The sequence below is a fragment of the Streptopelia decaocto genome (genome assembly GCF_964273445.1).
Source record: "Streptopelia decaocto genome assembly, chromosome: 4".
In the NCBI taxonomy this organism is placed as follows: domain Eukaryota; kingdom Metazoa; phylum Chordata; class Aves; order Columbiformes; family Columbidae; genus Streptopelia; species Streptopelia decaocto.
Window position 1 is genome coordinate 25,186,323 of NC_138658.1, and position 25,708 is coordinate 25,212,030.

General features: G+C 42.8%; 2 protein-coding genes across 8 annotated transcripts in view; one reads left to right on the plus strand and one right to left on the minus strand.

The window, feature by feature from the left end:
- Window positions 1-18,796, plus strand: part of LIN54 (lin-54 DREAM MuvB core complex component) — a 41,488-nt gene extending 22,692 nt beyond the window's left edge. For 3 of the 5 annotated variants that reach the window (XM_082050834.1, XM_082050835.1, XM_082050836.1), the window contains exons 3-14: window positions 549-669; window positions 3,522-3,667; window positions 5,200-5,355; window positions 7,673-7,889; window positions 8,685-8,758; window positions 8,906-9,103; window positions 10,142-10,233; window positions 11,496-11,567; window positions 13,974-14,076; window positions 14,436-14,573; window positions 15,223-15,425; window positions 15,973-18,796. In XM_082050834.1, coding sequence (XP_081906960.1) covers window positions 549-669; window positions 3,522-3,667; window positions 5,200-5,355; window positions 7,673-7,889; window positions 8,685-8,758; window positions 8,906-9,103; window positions 10,142-10,233; window positions 11,496-11,567; window positions 13,974-14,076; window positions 14,436-14,573; window positions 15,223-15,425; window positions 15,973-16,174 — 1,722 coding nt within the window. In that variant the 3' untranslated portion in view covers window positions 16,175-18,796. The remainder of the gene's footprint in view (window positions 1-548; window positions 670-3,521; window positions 3,668-5,199; window positions 5,356-7,672; window positions 7,890-8,684; window positions 8,759-8,905; window positions 9,104-10,141; window positions 10,234-11,495; window positions 11,568-13,973; window positions 14,077-14,435; window positions 14,574-15,222; window positions 15,426-15,972) is intronic. The other 2 variants (XM_082050837.1, XM_082050838.1) reach the window with 2 other exon arrangements.
- A 1,337-nt stretch (window positions 18,797-20,133) lies between these two features.
- THAP9 (THAP domain containing 9) lies at window positions 20,134-25,630 on the minus strand. Of its 3 annotated transcripts, none has more exons than XM_082050832.1 (5): window positions 25,297-25,630; window positions 25,004-25,199; window positions 24,644-24,920; window positions 23,764-23,914; window positions 20,134-22,600 (listed from the first exon to the last, which is right to left on the minus strand). In XM_082050832.1, the coding sequence occupies exons 1-5, from the start codon at window positions 25,374-25,376 to the stop codon at window positions 20,638-20,640; spliced, it is 2,667 nt and encodes an 888-aa protein (XP_081906958.1). In that variant the 5' UTR covers window positions 25,377-25,630; the 3' UTR covers window positions 20,134-20,637. The 3 variants fall into 3 exon arrangements, with proteins under 3 accessions (XP_081906958.1, XP_081906957.1, XP_081906959.1); XM_082050831.1 differs by having other exon boundaries at window positions 23,764-23,917; XM_082050833.1 differs by lacking the exon at window positions 23,764-23,914 and having other exon boundaries at window positions 22,437-22,600; window positions 24,672-24,920.
- Between the last annotated feature and the right edge of the window lie 78 nt (window positions 25,631-25,708).

Genomic DNA, 25,708 nt, shown 5'->3' on the forward strand with positions numbered 1-25,708 from the left:
AAAGTCAGTCTCTGGTGTCTCCCCGTTCTTCATTGATCTCTTCACTTTTGTCAGGCTGGCTGTCAAAAGTTCTGACCTTCAGTTTCTGTTTTGGACTTGCAATTGGAGAAAGTAAGTTCTTGGTAACAGCCAAGACATTGTTCTGTTAGACACTGTTCTGTTCCTTATCTCCAGGGAAGAAATTCCCTTTATCTTCTAGCTTGAAGACTCTGAGGCCTTTTTTACTTAATGAAGCAGATAGTTCAAAGGTTTACAAATTGCAGAAGCTGTGCTAAGCAAACTTACTTATGCTAAGTGAATTCTGGATAAGCAGTTTCTGACCAAGTTCTATAAGCACTATACCCAGTAATTTAATAAGCCAAGGCGGTGTATTCCCTAACATCCTAGCTCTCCATAGAGAGAAATGGAGGTGAAATGTGAAATAGACAATTATTCTTCTAATTTTGTGTGCAGGTATTGTTCTTTTTTTCTAGATATACTTAACAATAGAATATTTTAGATCCAAAGTGCTAAAGTAACTTTAGATCTTTTTCCCCTCCATCTTTCAGATTGCAAAGAAGACTCGAACCCCAACTTCTGGCCCAGTCATCACCAAGCTGATCTTTGCAAAACCAATCAATAGCAAAGCTGTTACAGGACAGACCACTCAAGTGTCACCAGTCATTGCAGGTTGTACTTCTCTGACTTGTTTTGCTTTACCATTTTTAAAGGGTGTTCAAAGAGATAGCGATTGCAGAAATTTTTCTGTCTCCATGATTCTACTGTAGTTTCTGTTGAAGTACCTCAAGCAATTGAAAAAACATCAGCAGATAATTTGGTAGGTAGAAGCAGATAAATGCAGTGATTGGCACCCTTACACTTTGCTCATTTAGAATTATCTTTATGATTGTAGCATATGATTGTTTTGCTTTTTCTGTAAATTGCTTTTACTTTTTGGATTTTGGGGAGGAGAAAAAAATACCTCACAGGCAGAGAAAAGGCTACTTCATAAACAGAAGGTATTTGTAGATACCTTATGTAAATACAGAGCAGAAAAAGGAGACACATACTCTTGTATTAGTTTAATCTGCGTATGGCTGGACTTAAATGTAATACATTAAAATAACAGGAAAAAGGTTTGAGTGAGAAAAGTGAATAAAGCTGTGTTGTTGCTGTTAAGTTGTTCACCTACTTGAAACATAAGCATCGCGGAAGAATCTAAGGTGGTAATTAAGGCAAATAAGGAATGGTTTGTCTCTTTAGAAAATAAATCTTTGTGCCATTTAAAAACAACAAACACCAACAACAAAACCCAAAACAAAAGAAAAACCCTGCAGTGCAATCATTTGTTTTACAGCAGTGGGACTGATGAGTCACTTGATACATCATTGCGTGTATGCAAGTAACATCTGAGCCATGTAAATTTTCTCGAAAGGACAAATGTAGGAAGCCAGAATCACCTTCAGAGCTTGAAGGATGTCTTCAACTGTTTCCAGATTGACCAATCCAAGTAGGCCTAAAATCTGTTCCACATATTTAAATGAATTTAAGCCATTGCAGAACTGGGACTTAAGCTGGTTTTAAAAGGAATGCAACTGTCTTCTGTATTCAAAACTGTGACAGATACAAGTGAATTGTACATCACTGAAACATAATCTTTTCCTTGAGTTGTCAGACTTGCCTGCCCCCTGAAATCCTGTGTGTGTTCCTGGTGAAATGGGGATTTCCCATTCCACTCCCCAGTTTTTGTCTTTCTCAAATAACTCCTCACCAAATGTGCAGACCTGTAAATAACAAGATTGCTTCACTGTCTTTATAAATAATTAAGCTGTTGTGTGTGTATTAAAACAAACACCAAAACAAACAAACCCACTAGTGTGCCAACCCAGAACATTAAAAACCCTGAAAGGAGCCACTTGGAGCTGCATTACCTTTTCATCTGGCAATAGGTGAAAATTGGTAAACAGCAAGGAACCACAACAAGAGCACATTTTGAAGTTTGCCGCTTCCGGAATGAAAGGAAATGTCCAAATCACAACATACCTACATGATATTGACAAGCAGATCTTTTACAAAACAAATGAACTTCCAGCTTTTAAATTGGTATGTGGGAAAATCAAGAGTACCTGTTCCTGAACCTGTAAGATAAGAATCAGTGGGAGGTGAAGATGGTTCTCTAATTGAGAGGGAAATCTTTTCAAATATCTGCCTTTCCTCTCACCACTCCAAACAGCCAGCACAGCTTGTCGTCTTTGAGAGCTGGCATCACTTAGGGAAGGTGCAACATTTGCATGTTGTGTTTTGATTTTGTATGTGTGGTTTTATGTTTTCAATTGCTTGGGAATATCTGCAGACTGAGGTGGAAGTTGTAAATTTGAGAGACTTGTCAATATAAGCAGCCAGTTTCTGTTTAGGAAGCTGATGCCAAGGGATGCAGAGGGCGATGTAGTGAGAAAGGGAAAGCTGTCACCAGGAAAAAAACAACTTGAAGCACTAAATTCTGTAGATGGTAAAATTCCTACAGACTCTGACATTTTTTTCAGGTTGCATGTGGCCATAGCAGCTTCTGGCAACTATTTATGCTGCTACTTGGGCTTCACAAAAGCAAAGATTATTTTAGAGCACGTAGGCCTTGGAAGAAGGCACCTTTCCACAAGGATGGTGCTTTTTCCTGTTGGTTCCAGTTAACTTATTTGTCCTGTCACTTGCTGGTTTGGGATGGAAAAGTTATGCTGCTGTTGATTTCTTATTTTGATAAATGAAGTACAAGAGAATGGGTGACAGAGGGGCTATCACAGACATAAGTTTGAGCCAGACCACAGCAGAGGAAAGCTCAGTGCTCAAGTACTCTTTGGAAAGAAACTCAAGTATGAAGAAAAAAGGAAAAAAAAAAAAACAAAAAAAAAACAACAAAACAAACCAAACAAAACAAAACAAAACCCAAGCAAACAAAAAGACATTTTCCACTCTGAAAGTTTTGCAATATTCCTGACACTGATTTAATGATTTAGAGTTGCTTGTTTTGATGTTCAACCTTTTTTGCCATTGTAAAAGCAGAGAGTTTGTAGTGTTACACCACCATCCTTATTTTCACAGATGTGTCATATATTCTGTTGGGCAGTGAAAATAAACATAAGCACAAAGAGAAGAATAAAAAGAGTTGAGTGTAGAGAGATGAAGCATCTCTTGATCACTGTAAGGCAGCTTGTTTCTGCTGGCTGGGGGTTCGTGCACCATGCAGGTATTTTAAAGATCTGCATGCCTCAGGATGCTACACTGGCTTTAAAGAATTTTTCAGCTGAATGTCACAGAAAACTTAATGTACGTTTCAGGTTTTTTTTAAGCCGAAGTGAATATCTTTTTATTCACAAGAGTGAAAATTATTTTCTCCTTTGCTTCATCTAAAAGAATGCTGATGTCTGTCCTACTAGGTAATACAATCAGAAGTAGGGATTGGTTGCGTGATACGCAGAGAAAAGTTTGCTTTAAAAGTTAATGTGAACAGGGATAATTTGAGCTGATGATATCTTCATTGTTTATAGGTAGAGTTCTTTCGCAGTCCACTCCAGGAACACCACCAAAGACAATAACTATTTCTGACAGTGGAGTAATTGGATCATCTTTGAGTACCACAACACAACAGACACCGAATAAAATAGCTATCTCACCACTCAAATCCCCTAATAAAGTAAGTACCTGGTTCTGCCTGCAGCACTCTATCCCTCATGCACAGTAGTCTGAATGGAGTTCTCTGTCTTTGCTACAAGCTCTTTATGGTCCCACTGCTCTAGAGTCTCCATTGTGCATCATGATACTCTGTGGTAATGGCCTAAGCTTGACTTTTTTGCAGTTGGCTTCTTTACTGTTGTTTTAAATAAATAAGCATTACTGCATTAATTTCCTATTCCTGCCAGTTCTTGCCATTCCCCAAGCATCCATTCTGACAGCAGCTGTTCTCTCTTAGCCAAGCACTCAAACAGTATTTTTTCATGCCTTTTTACAAAATCAACAAACTGTTTAAGAGGAGACCTCAGTGATGTTAATAGGTTAGCACTTACTGACCGTTGTCTGCTAGTGCTTATATAATTTAGTCTTCTCTAATTATGCCTGAAGTAAATGAGATTTGCAGTGGTCCTTGGCAAGTACAGAGCTGGAGATTGGAACAGGTGGGAAATATATAGAAAAGGTAACTCATCCACCGTAAGCTGCATTATGGATGAGTGTCATAGTGATGCTTTTATTTTATTTTTTAAAGTTGTCTTAAGAACTTGAGGAATATTGCTGGAGAAAGAATGAGTATGCGGGTGGAACCAAGATGCATAATGCACACAAAATATTGTATATAAAAATTAGCATAAGACTAAAGACTTTCTTAGTCTGGCTGTGCTTTAGCTATGTAATATTATACAAATGAAGTTAAAGACTTGTTTGAGAATTATTAGTGAAGGAAGCAACATGGGGAGGAAGTTAAAAAAAAAACCCACCAAAAACTAGAATAAAAATTAACAGTGAGTGGGAGGTGAAAAGACTCCTTAGGGTTACATCTTGAAATAACTGTAGACAAGCAATTCTAAGTATCTTTTTAAGGCAGATTATTTTAAAAATTGGTAGTTTTCTTAAAACATAAAGAAGAAAGTTTAGAAAGAAAAGTAAGAAACAACCTTGGAATGGGTGTGGATATATAGAATAGAGTATTCAAGCAGTGCACTTTGCAGAAATGCAGTCAGAAAACTGTATGCCTACACGAATGTGCAAAACAGATTGAAAATACTGATGTTCTTGTACTTTGCCTGAATCAACAGCATAAAATGAGATACTTTTTTCCTTTTCACAGCCCTCCTTTAAAACGTTGTGTTTATCATGAAATAGTCATGGTGCCAATTATAAAGCTGTCATTCAGAAAATCCATCTTGACCAACAACAACAAAAAAAGAAGAAAAAATAAAAAAGGAAACAAAAACCAGAAGTAGTGCTAGCTTTATGCAGGGGTCTTCCAGTGCTGGAAACTAGCAGTGCCTTGAAGATTCTCATTAAAAAACTTGACTGTGTGCTGCTGTTGCATGGTTGGACCCATGTGACTTGTGATTAAATACAGCACCCTTGTTCACAGGAAGAACTCTACCTGTGGAGAACTGTACTTCCATGAGGAAGGGCATGCATATGTACAGGGTCTTCTATGCTTTGCACAGATTTAAACTGCTTCTTTGTTTTGCCAAGCAGCTAACAGTGGTGTCAGTGGCTTCGCAGCCTCCCAACTCCCCCCAGAAGACGGTGGGCGTCCCACTGAATGTAGCGTTAGGACAGCAGATCCTCACAGTGCAGCAGTCAGCGCCCTCCTCCCCTGGGAAGCCCGTAGTCAACCACACAACTGCCCAGGTACAGCCTGACTTTCCTTTGTCTTCTAGCGTGTCTCCATCTCGTCTCATCACTTGCAGGAAACTGGAGTGCTGAACTGCAAATTGGCAGTGGTCAGTCCCAATGTGTTCTTGTAGTAGTGTTTGCTTAATTGGCAAAAGCGTTGCCCTGAGGAGCATGTGCTTCTGCAGTCAAGGGGTGCAAACCATTGCAAGCGAGTACAAGGGCGTGTGGTTAGAAAGCAGCTTTCCAACCTGGAAAGCCCCATAGTACTTATCTCTGTATGTTGAATCTCCCAAGTCATCTGAAAGGCTTCCTTTGATATGAGGAAGAGTTCTTTGGATGGTTCTGTCTCTTCTACCAGTGTTTCTGTGCCACTGAGTAGGGCTGCTTTCCAGGTATTTGAGGTTTGCAACAATGGAGTTTGTATTCTTGTGGTAGAGGTCTGCATAAGCAAGACACTGTGGCCTGAGACCTACAGAATTAGAAATTACTGATTTCTTTTTGTCGCACTTCTAGAAAAATATCAGGGTTTTCCATAATAGCTTTGATAAACTGATTTGCATTAATAAATGACAACACAAAACACCTCTGCAGTTCTTGTTTTATTCCTCTTTTGTAATCAGATGAATCTTTTTCTGTCTTAAAACCTGTATTCCTGGTTTTGATAAGCATGAAGGGGTTGTGTACGAGTGTAAGTAACCTGAGTGGATATAGTAGGGAGTGGACGCAGTTGCGTGTACAGCACAAGACCAGAGACTCGGACAGATTTTGCCAGTCTCATCTGAATGATACAGATGATAACTGGAATGATGATACAAACACATGGATGCTAACATGATTTGAGGTGTGTTGTTTTTTTTTTTTTTCTTCAGAGTGAAACTGGCAAAGTTGTCTTTTTAAAACAGTTGTTAAAAGGTTAAGACTATTGGAAACACCATAAGTGACAAAACAGAGATACCTGTGTGTTATATGTATTCAGTTCTGATCCAAAGCTGTCTGAAACCACAGGGTTTCACCTGTCTCTTCACTGGGCTCAAGAACATGCCCTTTGAAGAACTGTGACTTGAATTTTACGTTTTTCCCAGTTGTCCTTGGGTGGCAGACACTAATTTGTGCGCTAGAGGGAACTTTGTCCATGCTGGTCTCCCTGTGATAATATTTACGCTGTGACTGTGCTTGCAGATGGTGCTTATTTTGAATTGCTCTGAGTCGTTGAGGTTTCAGTGTACTTAAAAACAAACAAACAAAAAAACAACAACAACAAAACACCTTCTTGAAAAGACTGGGTTTATATTTTTAGTAAAATATATGCAAATTCAGATTGCAGCCCTGTAGCTGCTGAAAGCTGGAGAGCTGGTAAAATGTTCTAAGAAATAGTCACATCATGCTGTCAACCAAATTTAATACTAAAACTTAATGACAATTATATGTTTAATATCAAGATACTGAGAATAAAAAGCTGAGCTCCAAATGAAGTTAGATGGCAGGAGAAAGAGAAGGAATAAACAAAGATTTGAGGTTATGAGCAAGGCTGGAAAAGGGGACCATTATTAAAAAATATACTTATGTGCATAAATAAAATAAACATTTACTGGTTGTCATTTTGTAGTTCGAGAGAAATTGGAAAGATGAAGTCTTGTGAATTCTGAGTATATCATTACCCTAGCTGTGAGGCAGCACAGATCTCATGAATTCTCCTTCTTTCCCATTTTTGCTTTTTTTCTTATTACATTTGTTTTGCTACTCTTCATTGTCCTTGCTGCTTTCTTTTCTCAGCTTGTCCTTTCTTATATCTTCAGCTATCACTTTACGAACTCTGTTCCATTTCCTCGTCAGGGGTTGCACAGTGAATTCTGCATATTAATCACAGTCTTAACAGCGTGGACCTGTACACACAGAGATAAATCATGCCACAGTCCAGCATGAACAGTTCTGCAAGGAGTTCTTACCCCATGTTTAAATTAGTAGGAATATTTCTAGGTTTGTTCATTGCTCAATTTTTACATACAAACTAAGCGATGTTCTCTGTGGGCAACTGAAGTGTTACTCAGCAGACTTTGTCTCTGAGGAAGTGGACCAAACCACTCCTGCAAATATTAGTTTACTCAGGTGTTTGGTGTAAAGCATTGAAAATGGAACTGAGTTTGCTTTGCTCTGAGCTGTTGAGAGGCATTTAATCTCTTCACATCTGTTTTACTTTTGAAAGCAAAAACATGGCTTCTTGAGGATACATATGGATTAAGGAGTTGCTCAGAAACAAATTGAGGAATAAACATGATGATTTTTTTTTTGCCTTTGTACAAATAACTTTGTGCTCTCTGTTTTGGCTTAACAGGCTGTGAAATCAGCAGTACAGACCATTACTGTAGGCGGAGTGGGTGCATCTCAATTTAAGACAATTATTCCGTTGGCAACTGCACCCAATGTTCAGCAGATTCAGGTACCTGGAAGCAAGTTTCATTATGTCAGACTTGTTACTGCCACAACAGCCAATAGTTCAACCCAATCAGCCAGTCAAAATCCCAGTACAAATACACAACCTCTTCAACAGGGTAAGTATGGGTACTAATGTATTGTCTGAAATAAGGTTTTTTTGGTTTTTGTTTGTTTGTTTGGGTTTTTTGTTTTGTTTTGTTTTCTTGTTTGTTTTGTAAGAATTAAAATGAGTACATAACAGATCTTTCAAGACTGCCAGACACACTTGGTTTTGTGATAGACTTGCACAGATTTTTGAAAGGTATCATATTCTAGTGTTACCTCCAGTTTTGTGTGGAATTGCTTCTCTGTGTCAAGTTGCTCTGTAGTTGTGCCTGAATCCTTGGAGCAGTTTAGGTTGCTTTTCCCTAGTTTACCAGCTTTGTGGCTGACTTAGGTCAAGTCTCGCGTCCACTGTATGAAAAGTGTGAAGCCAGAGCAGCCCACAAACATATTGCTAAAACTCCTGCAACATGAAGATCCTTGCATGTTAAATGCTTTAGAAGCACCAAATGTTTCTCCTTGTTTCTGTCCATGCTTTCTAGAGCTGTGATGGAATAAAAGATTTCAAACCAAGCTGTGATTTTTGTATTCTTCTTTTGCTAAGGGAAATCTGGTGTCCAGAGGATCTCTGCACCCAATCTGTTTTTTAAACCATTGCTGTGAAACATGTGGACATACTCTTGTGCAAGTACCTGTTTACAAAGGTGTTATTTAGACATAAGCGTTATGTGTCATGAGTTCAGCCAGTTAATCTCAGTGCATAGTTACAGTATTAAGTATCTTTGTGTTATGCGCATGTGAAAGTCTGGAAGACTGAACTGTGGACTTTGAATAATGTGTGTTACTGTGACATTGTTTCCTGATACCAGCAAAGCCAGTGGTGGTGAACGCAACCCCAGTGCGGATGTCTGTTCCCATAGTGCCAGCACAGACTGTGAAACAGGTGAGCTAAATGTAAAAGGCATATTCCTGACTGACTTTGGATGAAGAAAAAAGTCTGCTTTCAACACCATAATGAATTGTTCTATTAATAAAAGTGCATTCTGAATCAACAAAGCAGTGATTTCATAAACAACTCTTTTATTTCCAGGTGGTTCCCAAACCAATCAACCCAACTTCCCAGATAGTTACTACAAGTCAGCCCCAACAAAGACTTATAATGCCAGCCACTCCACTGCCACAGATACAGCCCAATCTCACCAACCTCCCACCAGGCACTGTACTGGCACCAGCACCTGGCACAGGAAACGTCGGCTATGCAGTCCTTCCAGCTCAGTATGTCACACAGGTATGGCGTTAATCCGGAGCTAAACAAGGCAATATTGCTGTTGTGGAATGTAACTACCTGCCTGTTAAAGATTCTTGCTCCCCAACCCAGGTCTAGGGATTAGGTTTTTACTTTTTGCCAAGATCTGACCAACATTGAGAGTGAAAAGGATAATAAATGAAATGTTCTGCTGAAGGCCGACCAGCCAGTCTGTACAAAGAAAGATCCTGTCAGCTCATGACATTAGTAGCACCAGCCTCATTTCTGGTTCCCTTTTGGTTTTGTCACAACTGCAGTTTGTCCCTAAAGACTCATACCATGTCCTTCCAGTCCACTTCTACAAATCTGACCTTAAAGTAAATAATACCATTTGTTGGAACTCTTCTCAAAGGCTTTGTGTTCCAGACACAATTTGTCCCCTTTGAGCCGGCCCCAGTAGGTCTGTATCTTGTTATGTTCCAATCTATCTTCAGAACCTGTCCCAGCAGGAGAAAATGGCTATGTGTAGGTAATCCAAAAGAAGGTAGCCAAAACCAGTGTTGTTTGTCAGGTTCTTAGGAGATTTTGTTTGTTTTTTATGAGAAAAACAAACTGTTGGTCCAAGTCTGCAGTGAAGTTAGAATGTAAATCACTTTACTTGCATTTATTTAATTCTGTAATAAGTGGCTTGTATATTAAGGAAGCTACTAAAGTAATTTGTGCGGGAAGCGATCCTGCTCTATTGGGGACGGGGTTGCTTAGGAAAAGTGGGGAAATGAGCACGTGTTTAGGAGCTGGAACTGTTTGCGGTCTGAATGTTAATGTGTATAGTTTCTGTGTTATCTGTATGGTTGTGCATACTGTAATAGAGAACAAAAATATCATCTAAAATAAACTTTTATTGCAAAGTCTGGAGGCAGGAGGTTACTGGTCTAAGTTCTGCAAATTTCTAAAACTGTGCTTACAAGCGTATTATTTTTATAACAATATCTGGAAAGCTAATTAAAAGACTAGCTATAAATCCTTTTGTGGATACTTTAATTTCTTTTATGTTACATATTAACCTTTTTGTTTTGTTAGCTACAGCAATCATCCTATGTGTCTATAGCAAGCAACACTGGCTTTACAGGGACATCTAGTATCCAGTCCCAAGCACGGCTACCATTCAATGGGTGAGTGTTTTGCAAAGAGATTTTAAAAAAAAAAAAAAAACAAAACAAAACACAATGCACCAATGCACCGCCTGCTGAATGAGCATCTTCCCATTATAAGGAAGGGTGGGGGCTGAGGTGTTGGGGTTTGGTTTGGGGGGTTTTCCAAGAAAATTAAGTATACTGTGGTGTGGTTATTATCTCTGAATAAACAATGTGGATCTGTCTAACAGTTGAGCCAGTCTCTTGATGAAAGCTATGTTTTCCTTTCTGTTTTTTGAACTTGTATAGCAGGAAGATGACCTGAAAGCTCCCTGTTGCTCATTCTTCATTTTGCATGTGCACCGGAATCTGTAGGCCTCAAGTATTTTTTAACATCGCGTGGAAGAGGTGCTGGATGATATAAGAGGAGGATATTTAGCACATGCAGAAATCTAGCCAAACAGCAAAATTAAACTAAAGCCCAAAATGGATCCTGATAGGAGGCTTTGGGTTTTTTCAGTCCTGTATTTTTCATTTAAGGATGAAAATAATGGCTAACGTGTGTGGTGTGGTTTGTTTTTTGGTGGTTTTGTTTGTTTTCTTTTTCCTTCACCAACCCAGCAGACTTAGCTGTTCTGCACACTCCTTTTGTGTTATTGTTTGCTGGAAATTGTAAATGCCGAGGTGATTTTTGTTGCTGCAAACTAATCCCAAATCCAGATGCAGCTATTGAAACAAATGGATTTGATTTAATCTCCCTGGTATTATGTGCAGAAATTGCTGGATAGGGATGGAATGAATCTCATGAAAAGCGGTTAGTGACACAAAACCCAAGTTTTCAGAGCAGTTAAAGCCTGTGTCTGATATAAAATTTATCTATAAACTGAATGCCATGTTTTGGCTTGCTTTCCTGTTATTTCGGAGGGGTTTTTTTTAATCCAAATAGAACAAAAGGAATGGCATAATCATGTTGTGTGAACTTTGGTTGGATCTAGTCCTTCTGCATCTAGGGAGTTCTGGAGAGGTTTTCTGATTCCAGGTTTTGGTTATGGTGCTTGCTCTAGCTTTAAGCCTCATTTCTACTTTAGGCATGCAGCCAGATTTACAGCAGATAACCCAGGCCTTTCTATACTGGAAAGGCACTATATATAATAGGTACTTAAACGCAGTCAGCCAAAAACCTAATGCAAGAGGAATATAATGCTTTTTTTGAAGTTTGTTTATAAACCACTTACTTGAAAGTAAAATAGGAAGAAACTCATAAATGTGTATATAAATGCACTTTTTTTTCTCCCCCACAGAATAATTTCTTCTGAATCTGCAAACCGCCCCAGGAAGCCCTGCAATTGTACTAAGTCTCTATGTTTGAAATTGTAAGTACAGCTTGGTTTTCTGGTTGGTGATTTTTTTTTGTTTTAATCCTTATTTTTGACATCACAAATTTATGCTAAGAATCAAAATACAGTGTTTTTACTTATGTCAGAAATATTATATCTAGATGCTGATTTAAGCTTGCTGTTGATATCGGTGGAGATGATGCAGTGCCTATGCTATTTTGCAATTCAAATGAGCTATATACACCCTAACATTTTATAAATTTCTAAGCTCATAGTCTTGTGCATGGTGGAGCCAATTCTGCTCAGCAGATGGAGTTGTGGTGGTGGTGTGAGTAAGATGACATCCCACGGTATCATTGGTGGTCATCTATACTTTGAGGTGTATCAGTAATGCCATGCTGTATCAAGTAATTTAGAAAAAATAGGCTGTGCATCTTTTCTTAAATGATTGAATAAACAAGTGATTCTTCACTGATAGGTCTGAGTCTTGCTCATCCTCATGAGATATTTTGCTTTTCCACTCAGTGTTTTTGTAACAATTTGACATAAAAGCATTTTAAATAGAGGAAATGGTGGGGGTTTTTAACTTGAGGCAAAGTCAGTTTACCCATTTCTGGGACAATATGAAGAGGAGATACTGAAATTTACCTGTGGTTCCCTGAATCATTGTCTATGAAGAGGATATCAATGGTGTGCTAAGGGAAAGTGATGCAACAGTATCTGAACCCAAGTTAAGTGTGTTTAAACTTTTCAGCTTGGGTTTCTTTTCATGTGACAGATGCCACTCTGTGTGGTGACGTGTGTCCTGTGCCTTCCTAGCCTCAAATTGTTTGTTGCACCAGACACATGGTAAACGGGAAGACACGTAGCTGTTTCTTCAAACTTTTTACAACATACGTGACTGATTTCATAGTGCCAAAATATGTTAGATGCTAAGAGTTTTCCCACTTATTTTAGTCTTTGACACCTGAATGCAGTAGAAATTCTGGGGGAACAATGGCAATGCTGGTGATGCGTTGCACCTTCAGAATGCTATTTTGAAACAAATTTTTCTTGTGAGTTACTGTAATTATACCTTTAAGTGGCTAGGCATTGGTGCAGAGCAAATGTCTAATTCACTCTGGCAAATGTGCCTTTTCATTAGTAAAACTTTTTCCTGTCTGAAATGGGAGTTGCTTTTTCCCAAATGAATGTTGGAGGTAGACATATAGCCTATTCCTCAAAGAAGAACTTGGACAAGTTATTTGCTCACTGATCCTCTGGGTTCATACCAGCACTGTTTGTTTTGGAAACCAGGACCATTCCACTACTGAATTTTAAACAGGACAGAAAAGACAGCTATTACAGGTTGTAGCTTCTCCCTGGGACCACTCAGGATGCTAAAAATCACCAAAATGCAATTTGACCAGATTGGAGGGTTGTCATGGGCTCCAGGGCAACCCTAATCTAGGTCCTCTAGTGTTCCCAGGGCAAGCCACAGGAAGCCAGTCCTGCAGGGGGTTTAGGCTCCTAAAAATGAACACACACTCCCAGCAGGATCTGAAAAACAGCTAAGAGGATCTGCAATTTCCACCAGCTATAGCTGGGAGGTGGTACTGGAAGCACTGAAAACCTGCCAGAGTTTGTCATGGCCCAAAACCATGTTTGAGCTGGGAATGAATGTGGTTCTATCATGTGTCATGCCTGTGGGGTGGTGGGATCTTGGTTTTGGTTTTGGTAGGAGGTAGCAGAGGTACTTAAGAGGTGTGGCAATGTGATTTGCTTTCCTGTCAATGTTTTGCTGCTTTTTATTCACATGCTTGTCCTATTAAAAATCCTTTAACTACAGCTTTATCCCCATGCAGATCCTTTCCCCTAGTTACCTGTGCTTCAAAGCCTATGAGGTGCACTGCTTGTTAGTCCTTTTCTATTCTTCCATCAATGCTTTGGCGAACTCTGCCTCTGATCATAGCTGCAAATGGCTTATGGGCAAACCAAACAAAAAAGTCTCTTTGATGGATTAGCTTTCCTGTTGATTGGCACTACAATTGCTTACCCTTTTGTCGGCTGTAGGAGAGCTCCTGAAGGCTGACTTGAACTGACTACGATGTGGCTATGGCAGGATGGCCCATGAGATGTGGGTCAGCCACCTAGGAGTCACCATAGAAAAAAGTCTCATTGGTTTCTCTTGCTGCTATGGGATTCTGAGCCATGTGAATCAGTTCAGACAGACACCCTTGAGCTACACCTGTATCTTTAGACTGCAGCTAGACCTGCTCTAGAGGATTTAGGCCTTGCAATGAGGCTTATACTACTTGTACACGTGGAGTTGAGCATAGGGCTGCCCTTACCCTTATTGTTGCATGTGCATATTGCCAGACTAGGAACTTCTGCTACTGCCATGAGTATTAACAACAGTGTAATTGTCATGTTTTCAAATGCCTTCTGCATCTTCTGTTTCAGGTATTGCGATTGTTTTGCAAACGGTGAATTCTGTAATAACTGCAACTGTACAAATTGTTATAACAACCTGGACCATGAAAATGATAGGCAAAAAGCAATAAAGGTGAAGGGTCGTCTTTTGTTTGTGCTTTTTGGTTGGTTGGGTGGTGGTGGTAATGGTGGTTTTCTTTCTTTTCCCTTGCTCCCCCACTTCTGAAGTTGAAGAGCATGTTCCCATTTGCACAGATTTTCATATGCTCATACGGAGCATTACAATGGGACAGCTGACATTTTGGTTTGCCTCCAAAGACAGCTGGAATGAAAGCTGTATAGCTTGTGCCTTCTGAAGCTATGGTGTGGGGCAGAAGTGGGTGTATAATTCCCTGATCTCCTCCTGCATGTGCAAGGCTTAAGTTCTTTTATTGTACCTCTAAATTCTGCTCCCCGCATGCAGTGACTGACCTTTTGGGTCTGCATTGACAGGCCTGCCTTGACAGAAACCCTGAAGCCTTCAAGCCCAAAATAGGGAAAGGAAAGGAAGGAGAATCAGATCGGAGACACAGCAAAGGGTGTAACTGTAAACGCTCAGGATGTCTCAAAAACTACTGTGAATGTTATGAGGTATGATGTGTTATCTTAAGGATACTGACTTTTTCCCTTTAGTGCTGCAGCTTCTCAGATTTGCTTTGTCTAGTCTTCATATTACTATGATTTTTTTCAGTTTATCTCTTCCTCCAGCATTTTGCATGTAGAAAGCCATGTATGTGCAAAATTGATCATTTCTGTTGTAAAGGTTAATTTTAAACCATGTAGCAACTTTAAACTAAGGCTCAGATTTGTCCTTTACTGAAGAGCAGTATTTCCTAAAGAAATCTATTGCACCAAGTCCCTCAGAGGACTCGGGTAGAACACGCCTGTGGAAGACAAAGGCAAAAGTTGTTGTTGTTCCATCAGCTAACTGATCAGTCTGTGGATGTAGAAACAGTGGCAGACTGACCTTTCTCATAGCTCAACCACCTTATCTCCACCAAAACCAGTAGGCTGGTGAAGAAATGGATGAGTGGGAAATGATTGATTTGCATTTGATTCAAGTATACATTCTGGGAAGACATTTCAGTTTGAGGTGAGAATTTAGAGAGAAAACTACTACTTGGAGATTTCTTCTAGTGGCTAATTGATAACAGATGAAAATAAGACCTTTTGGTTGTGGCTTGTCATAAAGAGAGTAAAAGTTGCAACAGGTTTCTTACATTTTGTTTGCTTCTTTCAGGCAAAAATCATGTGTTCTTCCATATGCAAATGCATTGGCTGTAAAAATTTTGAAGAAAGCCCAGAGCGAAAGACATTGATGCATTTAGCAGATGCTGCAGAAGTTAGGGTCCAGCAGCAGACAGCCGCAAAGACCAAGTTATCTTCCCAGATCTCAGATCTGCTGACAAGGCCAACACCAGCACTCAGCAGTGGTGGGGGAAAGTAAGTTAATGCAGCACCTGGTTCAGTTGCTTCTAACACGTATGTCCCTGTCACCTTTGAATGTTATCTGCATAAGTTGTAGGAGCAGGAACACTCAGATGAGTGGAACCTTTTGTTCATGCAGCCGTGTTTTCTGTGGAGCCTAGGGTATGCCAAACTTGGCTGTGTTCAAGTATGTAACAGAGCATTGTCTTCTCATGGTTGCCAGGTGCTCACAGCAAGCATTTACTGAGAGGATGTAATCCTTGAGCTGCCTGCCCTTAGAGTAAAAGCTGGAGAATTGTTCTATGTACCTGGGAATTTCAGAGTCTGCTTCAAAATGTACATGAATGGAGGCAGGCACCAAAGCACAGTGGCCCACCAGTTCACTGGACTGTAACTGTGGCTTATTTGTTCCCTGTTGGTTGTCTAAAGGCACTTGGAAGCAACAGAACAGATGAAATCTCATGAGTCCTCGTACTAAAAAGTTGCCCAGCCCTGGAGTTAGGTGTATTGTGTGTTTTTGCTGGGACTGAGTGGATTTTTGTTGTGTTTTGTTTTTTTTCAGGCTGCCCTTTACATTTGTTACCAAGGAGGTAGCTGATGCCACGTGCGAATGCCTTCTTGCACAGGCAGAGCAAGCAGAGAAGATGGGCAAGTCGAAAGCTGCAGCAGAGCGCATGATCCTGGAGGAGTTTGGACGCTGTTTGATGAGAGTTATTAACTCTGCAGGGAAGTCCAAAAGTGACCCTTGTGCCATGAACTGCTGACTCATGCACATGAGCCACAATGAAGCGGACTGAACAGAACACTTAAGGCACAGGGACACTTTGGTTTGGCATAGAGGATTTAATAATATTTGTTAATTTGGTGCTTGTTGTAAATTGACCTGCATAAGATTGAAACAAGAAAATCTTTTATAACAAGATGTAAAGACTTTTAAATCTTAGCTAAATCCTCTTCTACTTAAGATGATGCCTAAAGGTCAATTTTTCTTCCCAATGTACAGCTTTTACCTTGAGTTTCTTAAAAATTAGGTGTGTTCTCCCCTTTCTCCCCAGAATAATAGCCTGAATGGCATATATAATTTATTATAATATATATTATTTACAGTGAATGGAGTTGCATCACTTTGTGCATACAATAAGACACAGGTGATGTCAGACACTTTTGGTGACAGGCCCATAATACGAAGGTATCAGTGTATCCGAGAGTGTCCTGAAAGGAAGTGTGTAAAAATGAGCATCAAAATGGAAGGTAGTACTTGTATTTAGGACCTGACACAGCATGTTCCTTTAGTGCACAGAGCAGTGCGAAATACAGAGGCAATAATACAAGAGGGGTTGTTTGCAGTTTTCCATTGGGCAAGTGGTAGAAAATATCATGGGAATGAGGCCCCAAGTGTTTAGAGGCCAATGGAATGAATGGGAATCTTTTGATAGGATTATGGCTGAGGGCTCAGGTGTTTTCTAAGCTGGAACTTGAAGGTTAAGACAGTGGCCTGTTGTCAAAAGTGAGGAAGAGCAGCCATGCCGCAATGCTGGACTGTGCCCGAGTTAACTGAGCGTGCAGCAGGTGGGTGCTATTGCTTAGGTGAAGCTTGGTGTTCAGAGGTCTGCGGCAGCCTAATCCCTCGCTGAAGGTAGGGCTGTGCAGCCCACTGTGTTTTCTAGGATCAAGCTGTAACCTGGAGTGTTTAAGGCCAAGAAGCTGAGGTCATGGGAGACAGTGGAACCACAGTTGTCTTAATGAGAGGACTCAAAGACAATCTGCATCTGAATCGATTTGCAAAGGCAGGTAGGGATCATGTTCAGCCTGGTTGTGGGTCTTCACAATGCTGCTTCTCTGCATGTTGGCAATTTACTTGGTCTAAGGGGCTTTTTTTAGTGTTGTTCAGAATGACTGTGAGAGCTTTGATCAGAGAGGATGCTAGCACAGAATCAGGATTGCTACCAAACAGATGCACAGAATCTTTTACAAAAGGCGGAAGGGTGGGGGGGAATCAGCTACAGCTGTGTGTGGACTAGGGCAGGGGATTTTTTTTTTTCCAGTATTTGTTACAGGCAATCTCAGATCACATTTTTTATAGTGGAACACATTTGCAAAATTAACCTGGTAGATTACTTAACTACCATGAATGTCAATAACCATGTTTGATCACAGGCATTTTTATTACTTGTCTCACTACTGCCTGAACGAGACAGCTAGGTTTTTCCAAAAGGGATTTTGTATTCCTTGTGTAGAACTGTAAATACAGAGAAATGCATCAGAGTTCTTCCTCCAGGTTTTCTTGCATGGCCATGCTGGGGAAAGGTAGGGGCTAAGGAAACCAGCAGCAGAACTAAGTGCCTACATGTGTGACGACAATAGGATGGGAGAAAGCTTCTGCTCCTGTCTTCACCCCACAGTCCTGTGTACTGAGCAGGAGGCCCTTTCTTGTCAACCCTTCTCTCTGGTGCCTCCTTGAAATGACTCGGGGGTGTAAAGGGCCTGGGAGGCAGTGGTGTCAGGCCGCTGGGTAGCTGTTGCAGACCAGGTTTGTCATGGCAGTCATTATCTGAAGGGCCCTGTTCACTATTGCCATCTCCCTGAGCATAAATAACAAGCATATTTGTGCAAATCTCTGAAAAGGAAATCCACCTCTCATGTAAATAAATGCCATTTTTTTTCATAATTAGGACTTGGATTTACTAAAAAGTCAGTGCGGTAACCTTACATGTAGATAGTGCCGCTATTCAGTTTACTTCTAGTGATCTAATATAGTATGTCCGGTAAGATTTGTATAAATGTAAATTAGTGTAAGTGAATAAAGTAATACCTACTTATGTTATTTTTCAAACAGATTGCAATATGCCTTCTTCTGTTTAGACTTCAATCCATGTTAATTTTGTATATATTCTGTGTCTTACCCTAAATTGCACCTTCTGTGATGTGTATTTATATAGTGTGTAAAAACACTTGTGAAATTTAGATTACAGTTGTAATTATGTATGATGGCATTGCTTGAGAATATTTTGCTTGTAAAGACTTTGAAGGTGCAATCAAATGCTCTTAGTTCTTCTATTTTGTTTTGAACAAGCTTTCTCCAATATTAAGCTTGGATTCCTCTCTCCCCTTTCCTTGGTGTAATAAGTGTGAATTGGTTTTTGTACTTCCCTTTAGCCATTTGCATCAAACTGCTGGACAAGACTTACAGTCAAGTTCATCCAGTTAGATTAAAAATAATTGGGAATGGGGCAAGGGTTCATTTTCTAGTTCTGTTTACATCTGAAAGTAGAAAAAATAAATTTATATTTACTAGACCTATTCAAAGAATACACTTTTCTATATTGTAAAAACAAAACAGTCAGATAAATCACAAAGAAAAATAAACGTTTATACTATTCTGTAAATACGATTATTTTTTGCACTCCTTTCCTTCAGCACTGACAAATATACACAAAAGATTTTCACTGAAATGTCAAAATGAATCTGCTAACACTAGGCCCACTTCTGGTGGCTTGGTTTTTCAGTCCGAGTCTGAATCCTACTGGAGACAGACCCATGGTTAGTGGAGTACTGCCATGCACAGCAATCCATGGCACCTTGTGACACAGTTCATAAATGGCCAAATCCTGTCAACCTATCTGGCACCAGGTAGCTGAACCCACATGATAATTTCTCTTTTTTTAAACTCCTTAATGAGAAAGCAGTGTTGTTGTATGTGCCCTGGGCAGACACGAGAGGCTCAGACTGAGTGGAAAGACACACAAGGCTGCACCGTTGGGCTGTTCTGCGGCACCCTTGAAGACAGCCGGATGCCATGCAGAGGACTCGAGCAAAACTTGGAGGCAAAGGTTTGTCAAGAGCCTTAGACTGCTTGCTAGTAGGGCACAATGCACTGTTTTCTTTTGGCGTTTGTGTCTTTTTATGTCTTTCTTGGGGAGGAGGCTTGTGAGTATCTCTTGCAAAGCTGGATTAGTTGGTTGCATTAAGAAGCACAAGTCAAGAGAGCTTCTGGTTTGTTTCTGCATAGTAAAACCTGGCTTTATTTTTGTGCATCTGATTTCTATATTCAGCTTTCTTGAGTAGCTTGATGAAGGTAGCATATGGTTAATGCTCAGGGAGTCTTAGAAACATTGTTAGGATGTTGAGCAAATGAAAGATGTTACTGGACTTAGCTCTTCCCTGCTAGCACACCAGCTGCCCCAAGAGAAGGCTGTTGGTTACCTTAGGCTGCAGTAGAGGACAGAGAGAAGGAACAAGATGCTCAGAGTGACTTAAAGAGTGGGTTTGTATGGACCTCAGGGTGGGCATGCTGCTAGGAAGAGTGAGGGTGTTCCAGAGAGAGATAGTGAATGTGTGAGTGACCAGCAGTTGTGGGAAAGAGAAAGCAGTGTCCAAAAGATACCTGGAAAAGAAGTGTGCCAGAAAATCGCTTGGTCACAATTGTGGAATTATAAACGCTGAAAAATGTGATGGGACCTGAAACTCTTGCCCTGCTGCAGCACACCCCCATGCTGGTGCCTGGGACTCCTGCCCAGAGAGCAGAGTGTGAGCGCCCCTGGGTGCTTCTGGGCTCAACAGCCTCTTCATTGTCCTCCTGCTTTCAGTGAAAAACACTTCTTGCTTAGTATCCACTGCCTCGCGTGTAAAACATGGGGGTTTACAGGTGCACTTTGATATTGTAGTGTCTCCCCACCCCTGATCTAGACTTGAACATGTAGGAGTGTGTACAACTGGAGTGCTATTTACTTTTCATCTCTTTATTTTCAAGTAAAAGCTCTGTCAGTTTTCTTGTCTCCAGTTTTTAAAGCAGATCTGATTTGGTGAAATCAAACTGCCAGCATGTATAATCCCACCACCCTGTGGAGGATGCATCAATATTCTCCTGGCAAGACCACCTGTGGCACTAAACCACCCAGCACCTGCAGGGGATGCCCTGCAGCATCCCTGTCTCTCTGGTATCTTGAGCATCCGCTGCTCATCCTGACCTGCCAAGTGAAGCACATGAAATACATGGCTGCTGTGCAGCTTTGTGAGATGGAACACACAACCAGGTGAAATTCCTTGCTTTGCTCAGCCAAACTGATCAGACTGTTTGCAGTAGCCCAAGGTATCACTGCTTATCAACACTAGTTTTGCCAGGCAAATAATGGGAAGACACCACATTGTTTGCTCACAGATATTGCCTGAATCTGGCCATTGCTGATCCTCAGAAGGGGACTTGCATCTTTGTACCAGCAATGAGGACTCAGAGCCCTGTGTGGATTTGGCTTGACTGACAGCTACCCAGTGCCAATGGAAACAAATCCTTTCCCTTCAGTCTCTTCCATCTGTGCCTTCCACAATGGTCTTGTAAGTTCAGGTGTTTGGCATGGTTTATTCTGATGTTTAAGTAACATCGCATTATTTCCTTCACTAAGATTGTGTAGTGATTGTTGATGCATAACTCCCCATCAAGTAAGTGGGTTGTGAGGGTGGGGAAGAGGTGACTTTGTCCCAGAAACTCCTGGAAGATTTTCTGTTCTAGAGACAAATGCCACACCTTGGAGTTTTTGTCACCATCTCCTAATTTGCAATACTGGTTTAGGACTTGTTCCGAAATGCTTGTTATGTGGTGCACACTTGCTGAGGGAAGACTCACTCCACCTAACTTTTTTATGTAGAGCACTGACCCGCATCTTCGCCTGCTCTCGTCTGACTCAAAGAGGGCAGCAAGACAAGCCTCACAGTGCAAGTCAGAGGCTAATTGCTCAGCAACAAAGCCCGCAGCGCAGGCGATGCTCTGTGCATGCAGCGATAGGTCTGTCAGTGCATTGCTCAGTGCAGAGCCTCGCAAAAGAAACCCTGCACAACAGGGGTACTCCGCTGCCAGTGTCCGCCCACGAGCTGGGTTATACTGAGCACGAATGCTGCCAAGGGTCAGAGCTCTTCTATGAAATGGGGAAATATCCAAGGAGCTCATATTGCCTGAGCCACTGCTTTGTGGGGAGCCCAGTGGCAGGCTGCAGCTGGCCAGCAGTTTGTGATAAGCAGCCTGGAAAGTGGCACAGGAAGGGTTCCCACTGCTACCGCAGGTTTGCCTGAGGGCCCTGAGAAACAGCTGCAGTGGGTCAAGGCTGAAGATGTAGGTCAGGAGGTGGTGGGAAGGAGTGCCTTCTGGGCATGCGTAGTTGGTGTAAAGCCACTTGAAGCTTTCGGCATTGAGGAGGAAACTCAGAAATCCTAGTTTGCGTTTGCTCTTAATAATGTATCTTCCCATAGAGTCCATTAAGGTGATAAAGCAGCTCTTGGCATCATTAAAGAGGTGGTTTATTTTGGCATAATTTCCAGCTAGCAAAGGCCCCTTTAATTCCCTTCCATAGGGACATCTGCCATAAAATACCTCACAGAGACGGCTCATCAATCGCACAAACTTGACAGTACCACCGCAGTTGCGGAATGAGGCCAGACCCAGCTTCTGGAGATGTTCCAGTGCGTCAGCAACACCCTCGCTGAACAACGGGGTAGCGAGGTTGACCTTTAGGTAGTAACTCTCCTCAGTCCCAGGTCTGCCTGACCTGGGTGTGCATGGCTTTAACACTCTCTCCTCCTCCAAAGCTGCCAGCTCCACCACGTGCTGCCACTGCACAGTGTCACCGAGCCACTCTATCTTTTGAAAGCACTGCAGCGCATTCTGGATCAGCTGGAGTGTGTGCCAAATGTCAAAGAAGTACGTGATGCCGTGAGCAGAGCCGGGTGGGTGGTGAAAAGTGCAGTAGATCCTTTCAGGATCCATCCTGATCCCCAGAGCTCTGGCAGTCTCAGCACCGTGAGCGGTGGCACCCGATGTCACGGCTAGGACCACGATGCCGATGTTGTTCAGCTTATTGATGGTCTGACGAAGCAGCTGAGCAAGTAGGTGACCACTTGTGCTGTTCACAAAAAAGTAGCCAAGGGGAGCGCTCCATGGACTTGAGACGCCAACTGCCATGAGGATTATCACATCCGAGGCCAACGGAGCTTCATCAGCATCAAGGACGCCTGCTCCTAAGTCAACAAAGCCTGTCAGGCACTGGGTCTGCGGGTCCCACTCCTGCTGCTTCTGCAGGGACATGTCCTGTACCATCAGAGCACAGTAACGATAGGCATGTTCCCCTCTCTCCACTTTTTCCTGAAGGCAGAGGAAAATGTTGTTGCTGAAGCCTGCAGCAGCCTCATTATTAGACAGCCAACTGGAAAAGAAGGGAGGATGAGATTAGGATATGTGATTCTGAGAAAACTGAGGCAACAGCTGGCACCTTTTACCACTTAGGACATGGTCAGCCATGTCTGGTGCTGCAGAGCAGGCTAAGCAACAGACAATAAAGCAACCAGCCCTGCCTGTCTTAGTGCATAGTCCAAGTTTCTTTTCTCATGCACTAGTGATAGGAAGCCAAGCAAAATGAACTGACTGTGGAGGGAAATAACAAAGTAGCTTCCTACCTCTCCAATGTACAGGAGATCGGGACAACAGAGAAAAAAAAAAAAAAAGTGCAAATCGGGCTACGCAGAGCACCAGGAACACCAGGCTGCTCTCCCTCCAACAGGCTTTCTCCACACTGGACATGTTAATCCAGTTGTGAAGATGCAAAAGCCTTGGCAGCTCATGTGGAATGCTCCTCTCCTCGATCTACTCTCTGCCCACCGCCTCCTGGCACCCCTTTGAGCAGATTCTTTGGAGGAAGCTGTCTGAAATCCCCCCAGGCTGGCACGGAGAATGTGTGTGTATGTTGTGCATCCTCCAACTGCGTTACAGAAATTTAAGACTCAAAACATGTAAGAGGAGAGTTAATTCAGTTTTTGTTTTGTGCACTGTTACAACTTCTCTCCAACTTCTCTCCTTGTTAATGTGTCCAACAGTACTTCATGTAATGAATTCTCAGCCTATGCAATTACTTTCATTGAGTTACACAACTGAGTTGTGTGATACAGAAATACTTCCCTTCTATAACTTTGGAACAAACGCTTGTCCAGATTCACTAACTTTCCACAGTCCTTGTGAGGCAAGGTAAGAAAAAACAAAAGTCCTGTCTATCTGCTTTATGCAGTCCTTGACTTTTTTCATATTCCTGTCTTGTCTCCTCTCATTTCCAGAAAACAGTCTCAAAGTTTTCCTTCAAAATTGTTAATGTAAGGAATGTGTTACTCTTATGCTGTGACCCACATGCATGAACACGTAGCAGCTCTCTGAGATGAGGGGTATCAACATTCCTTGATGTATGCTTCCCCTTCTCCTGTTACTAAAACAAAGGAGGGAAAAACTGCTGCCACTGAATGTTTTCAGGATGGATCTGCTATACCTATTTCTAGATGGATACTTGGAAATGCATTCAGAAATGTATGAATAAAAACTTGCTTTGTCAGACTTGAAGGATGAGGCAGGGGAAGAATCTTCCGTAGATAATCATAGGCCTTATTATGGTAGAGGTGGAGAACACAAGCAAATTGCCTCATTTCTGGTGAGTATTCTGCCATCTGCCTCCAGCTGTGTGACTCGCAAGGCAAATCTGCTTAAAAAAAAATATAGGTCAGCTTTAGTGAAGTGAATAAATAGCTTATAACAGAGGGATGCATAATACAAATACATCGCAGAATACAAGGCTGCAGGGCTGCCTCTGGAACCATACAGACCTGAAGCCTGGTGTAAAGTGTACAGCTGTCACCATGCCACTCCTCCTCCCGGGGACAGGGAGTGTGTGCCCTACCCTGTTGTCTGAGGCCAAGCCCACAATAGGTCTTTCTCCTTCCTATTTAATGTCAAATTTTATAGTTTTGAGTAAAGACTCTGTCTTGCATGTGGGTGCTGCTTAACAACTGACGTAACAAGAGAGAAGTCTATAGTTGACTCTGCAACTGGAAATGGCTTCTTCAGGTTATATTATTCATGTTAACAGACCTCACTTCTGGAAAGTGCAAATGACAAGGTTTTCCTGGTTAAATCTGCTCTATTCCAGAGTTATCGCTCAACTGAATGGTGGCACGGTTTGATATAACAGCCCTGGTTACAGGTCTGGCCTGAGCACTGCAGTAATTACTCAAGTAATTAATTTTTTCCAGATTTTAATTCTTTGCAAGATTGAATGGTGCACTGCAGACCTACAAACTGCCAAGCCTCTGTGTTTCACCATTACACCTAGGAGCCTAACAAACAGGGTTCGCTGATCCCATAAAGCCACACGAATCCATCAATAACAGACCCTGGAACACTCTGCCTCGGCCAACGCCCCCAGCAGTACCTGGAAACTGGGCCTGCAGCAAACTCACGGTTTCCTGGGAAAGCTGCCGCTTCTCCGCCAGCTCCCGGAGGATGCTCAGCACCGCGCTGGACGGGTGCGCGGGGCCGTATTTCCCGCCCGCCGGGAGCTGCGGGGCCTCGAGCGGCGGCCGCGCCTCCCCGCCCGTCGCTGGCTGCCCCTTCAGGCTATAGGTGTGGTCCCCAGCGGGGGCGCTGGGGAGAGGCTGCTTCGGGGCCTGGGCGGCGAGCCCGCTCCTTCGGCCCTCGCCCGGCGGCTCCTGGCAGGGAAGGGAGAGGGGAGGTCAGAGCCCGGGGCGGCGGTGGGCGGGGAGGGGAACGCGGCCGTTAACTCGCAACGCACCGGGCGGGGGAAGCGGGAGGGCACGGCCCCCCGCCGCAGCTTCCGCCGCAGCCCGTAGCCCTCGAAGTCGGTCTCGGCGAAATGTCGGGAACAGAGGCTGGCGCCGGGCCCGGGCCGCCACGGCTGGCGGCTCCGCGGGTCCACCCGGTTCACGGCGCGGATCCACTCGCGGCGCTGCGCCGCGTCCACTGGGAACCTGTGGCAGACGGAGAGAGGGAAGCGAGGGAGGGCCGGAGCTACCCGCCCCGCCCGCACCGGGCCGCAGGGCCGCCGCGGGGGGCGGCCACACTCACTGGTGGAAGGAGATGCCGCGCTCCCGGCTCCGCCCGGTGTCGCGGGCGGTGCAGCCCAGCGCCGAGCAGCTCCGTGTCATGGCGAACCCCGCAGCAACCGCCGCAACGCGCCGCCACGCCCCTCCCCGCGGCGTGCCCGCCCATTGGCTACCGCACCGCCCGCGCTGTCGGCTCCCTCTTTTCCGTTGGCTGGCAAGCCACAACCCTAAACCCTTCCCGTGGGAGGCCGCTTCTCATTAGGCGTGGCAGTGCTGTAGTTCCGCCTCGGTGTGACGTCAACAGAGGTAGGAACGGGAACACAACTAAGCGAACCGGCTGCGGCGGTGGAGGCAGAGGCAGCCAGTGATCAATGGCGATCCTTGCAGCCAATGGGAGAGGCGCTTCCAGTCCCTATATATAGCGGGGGCGGAAG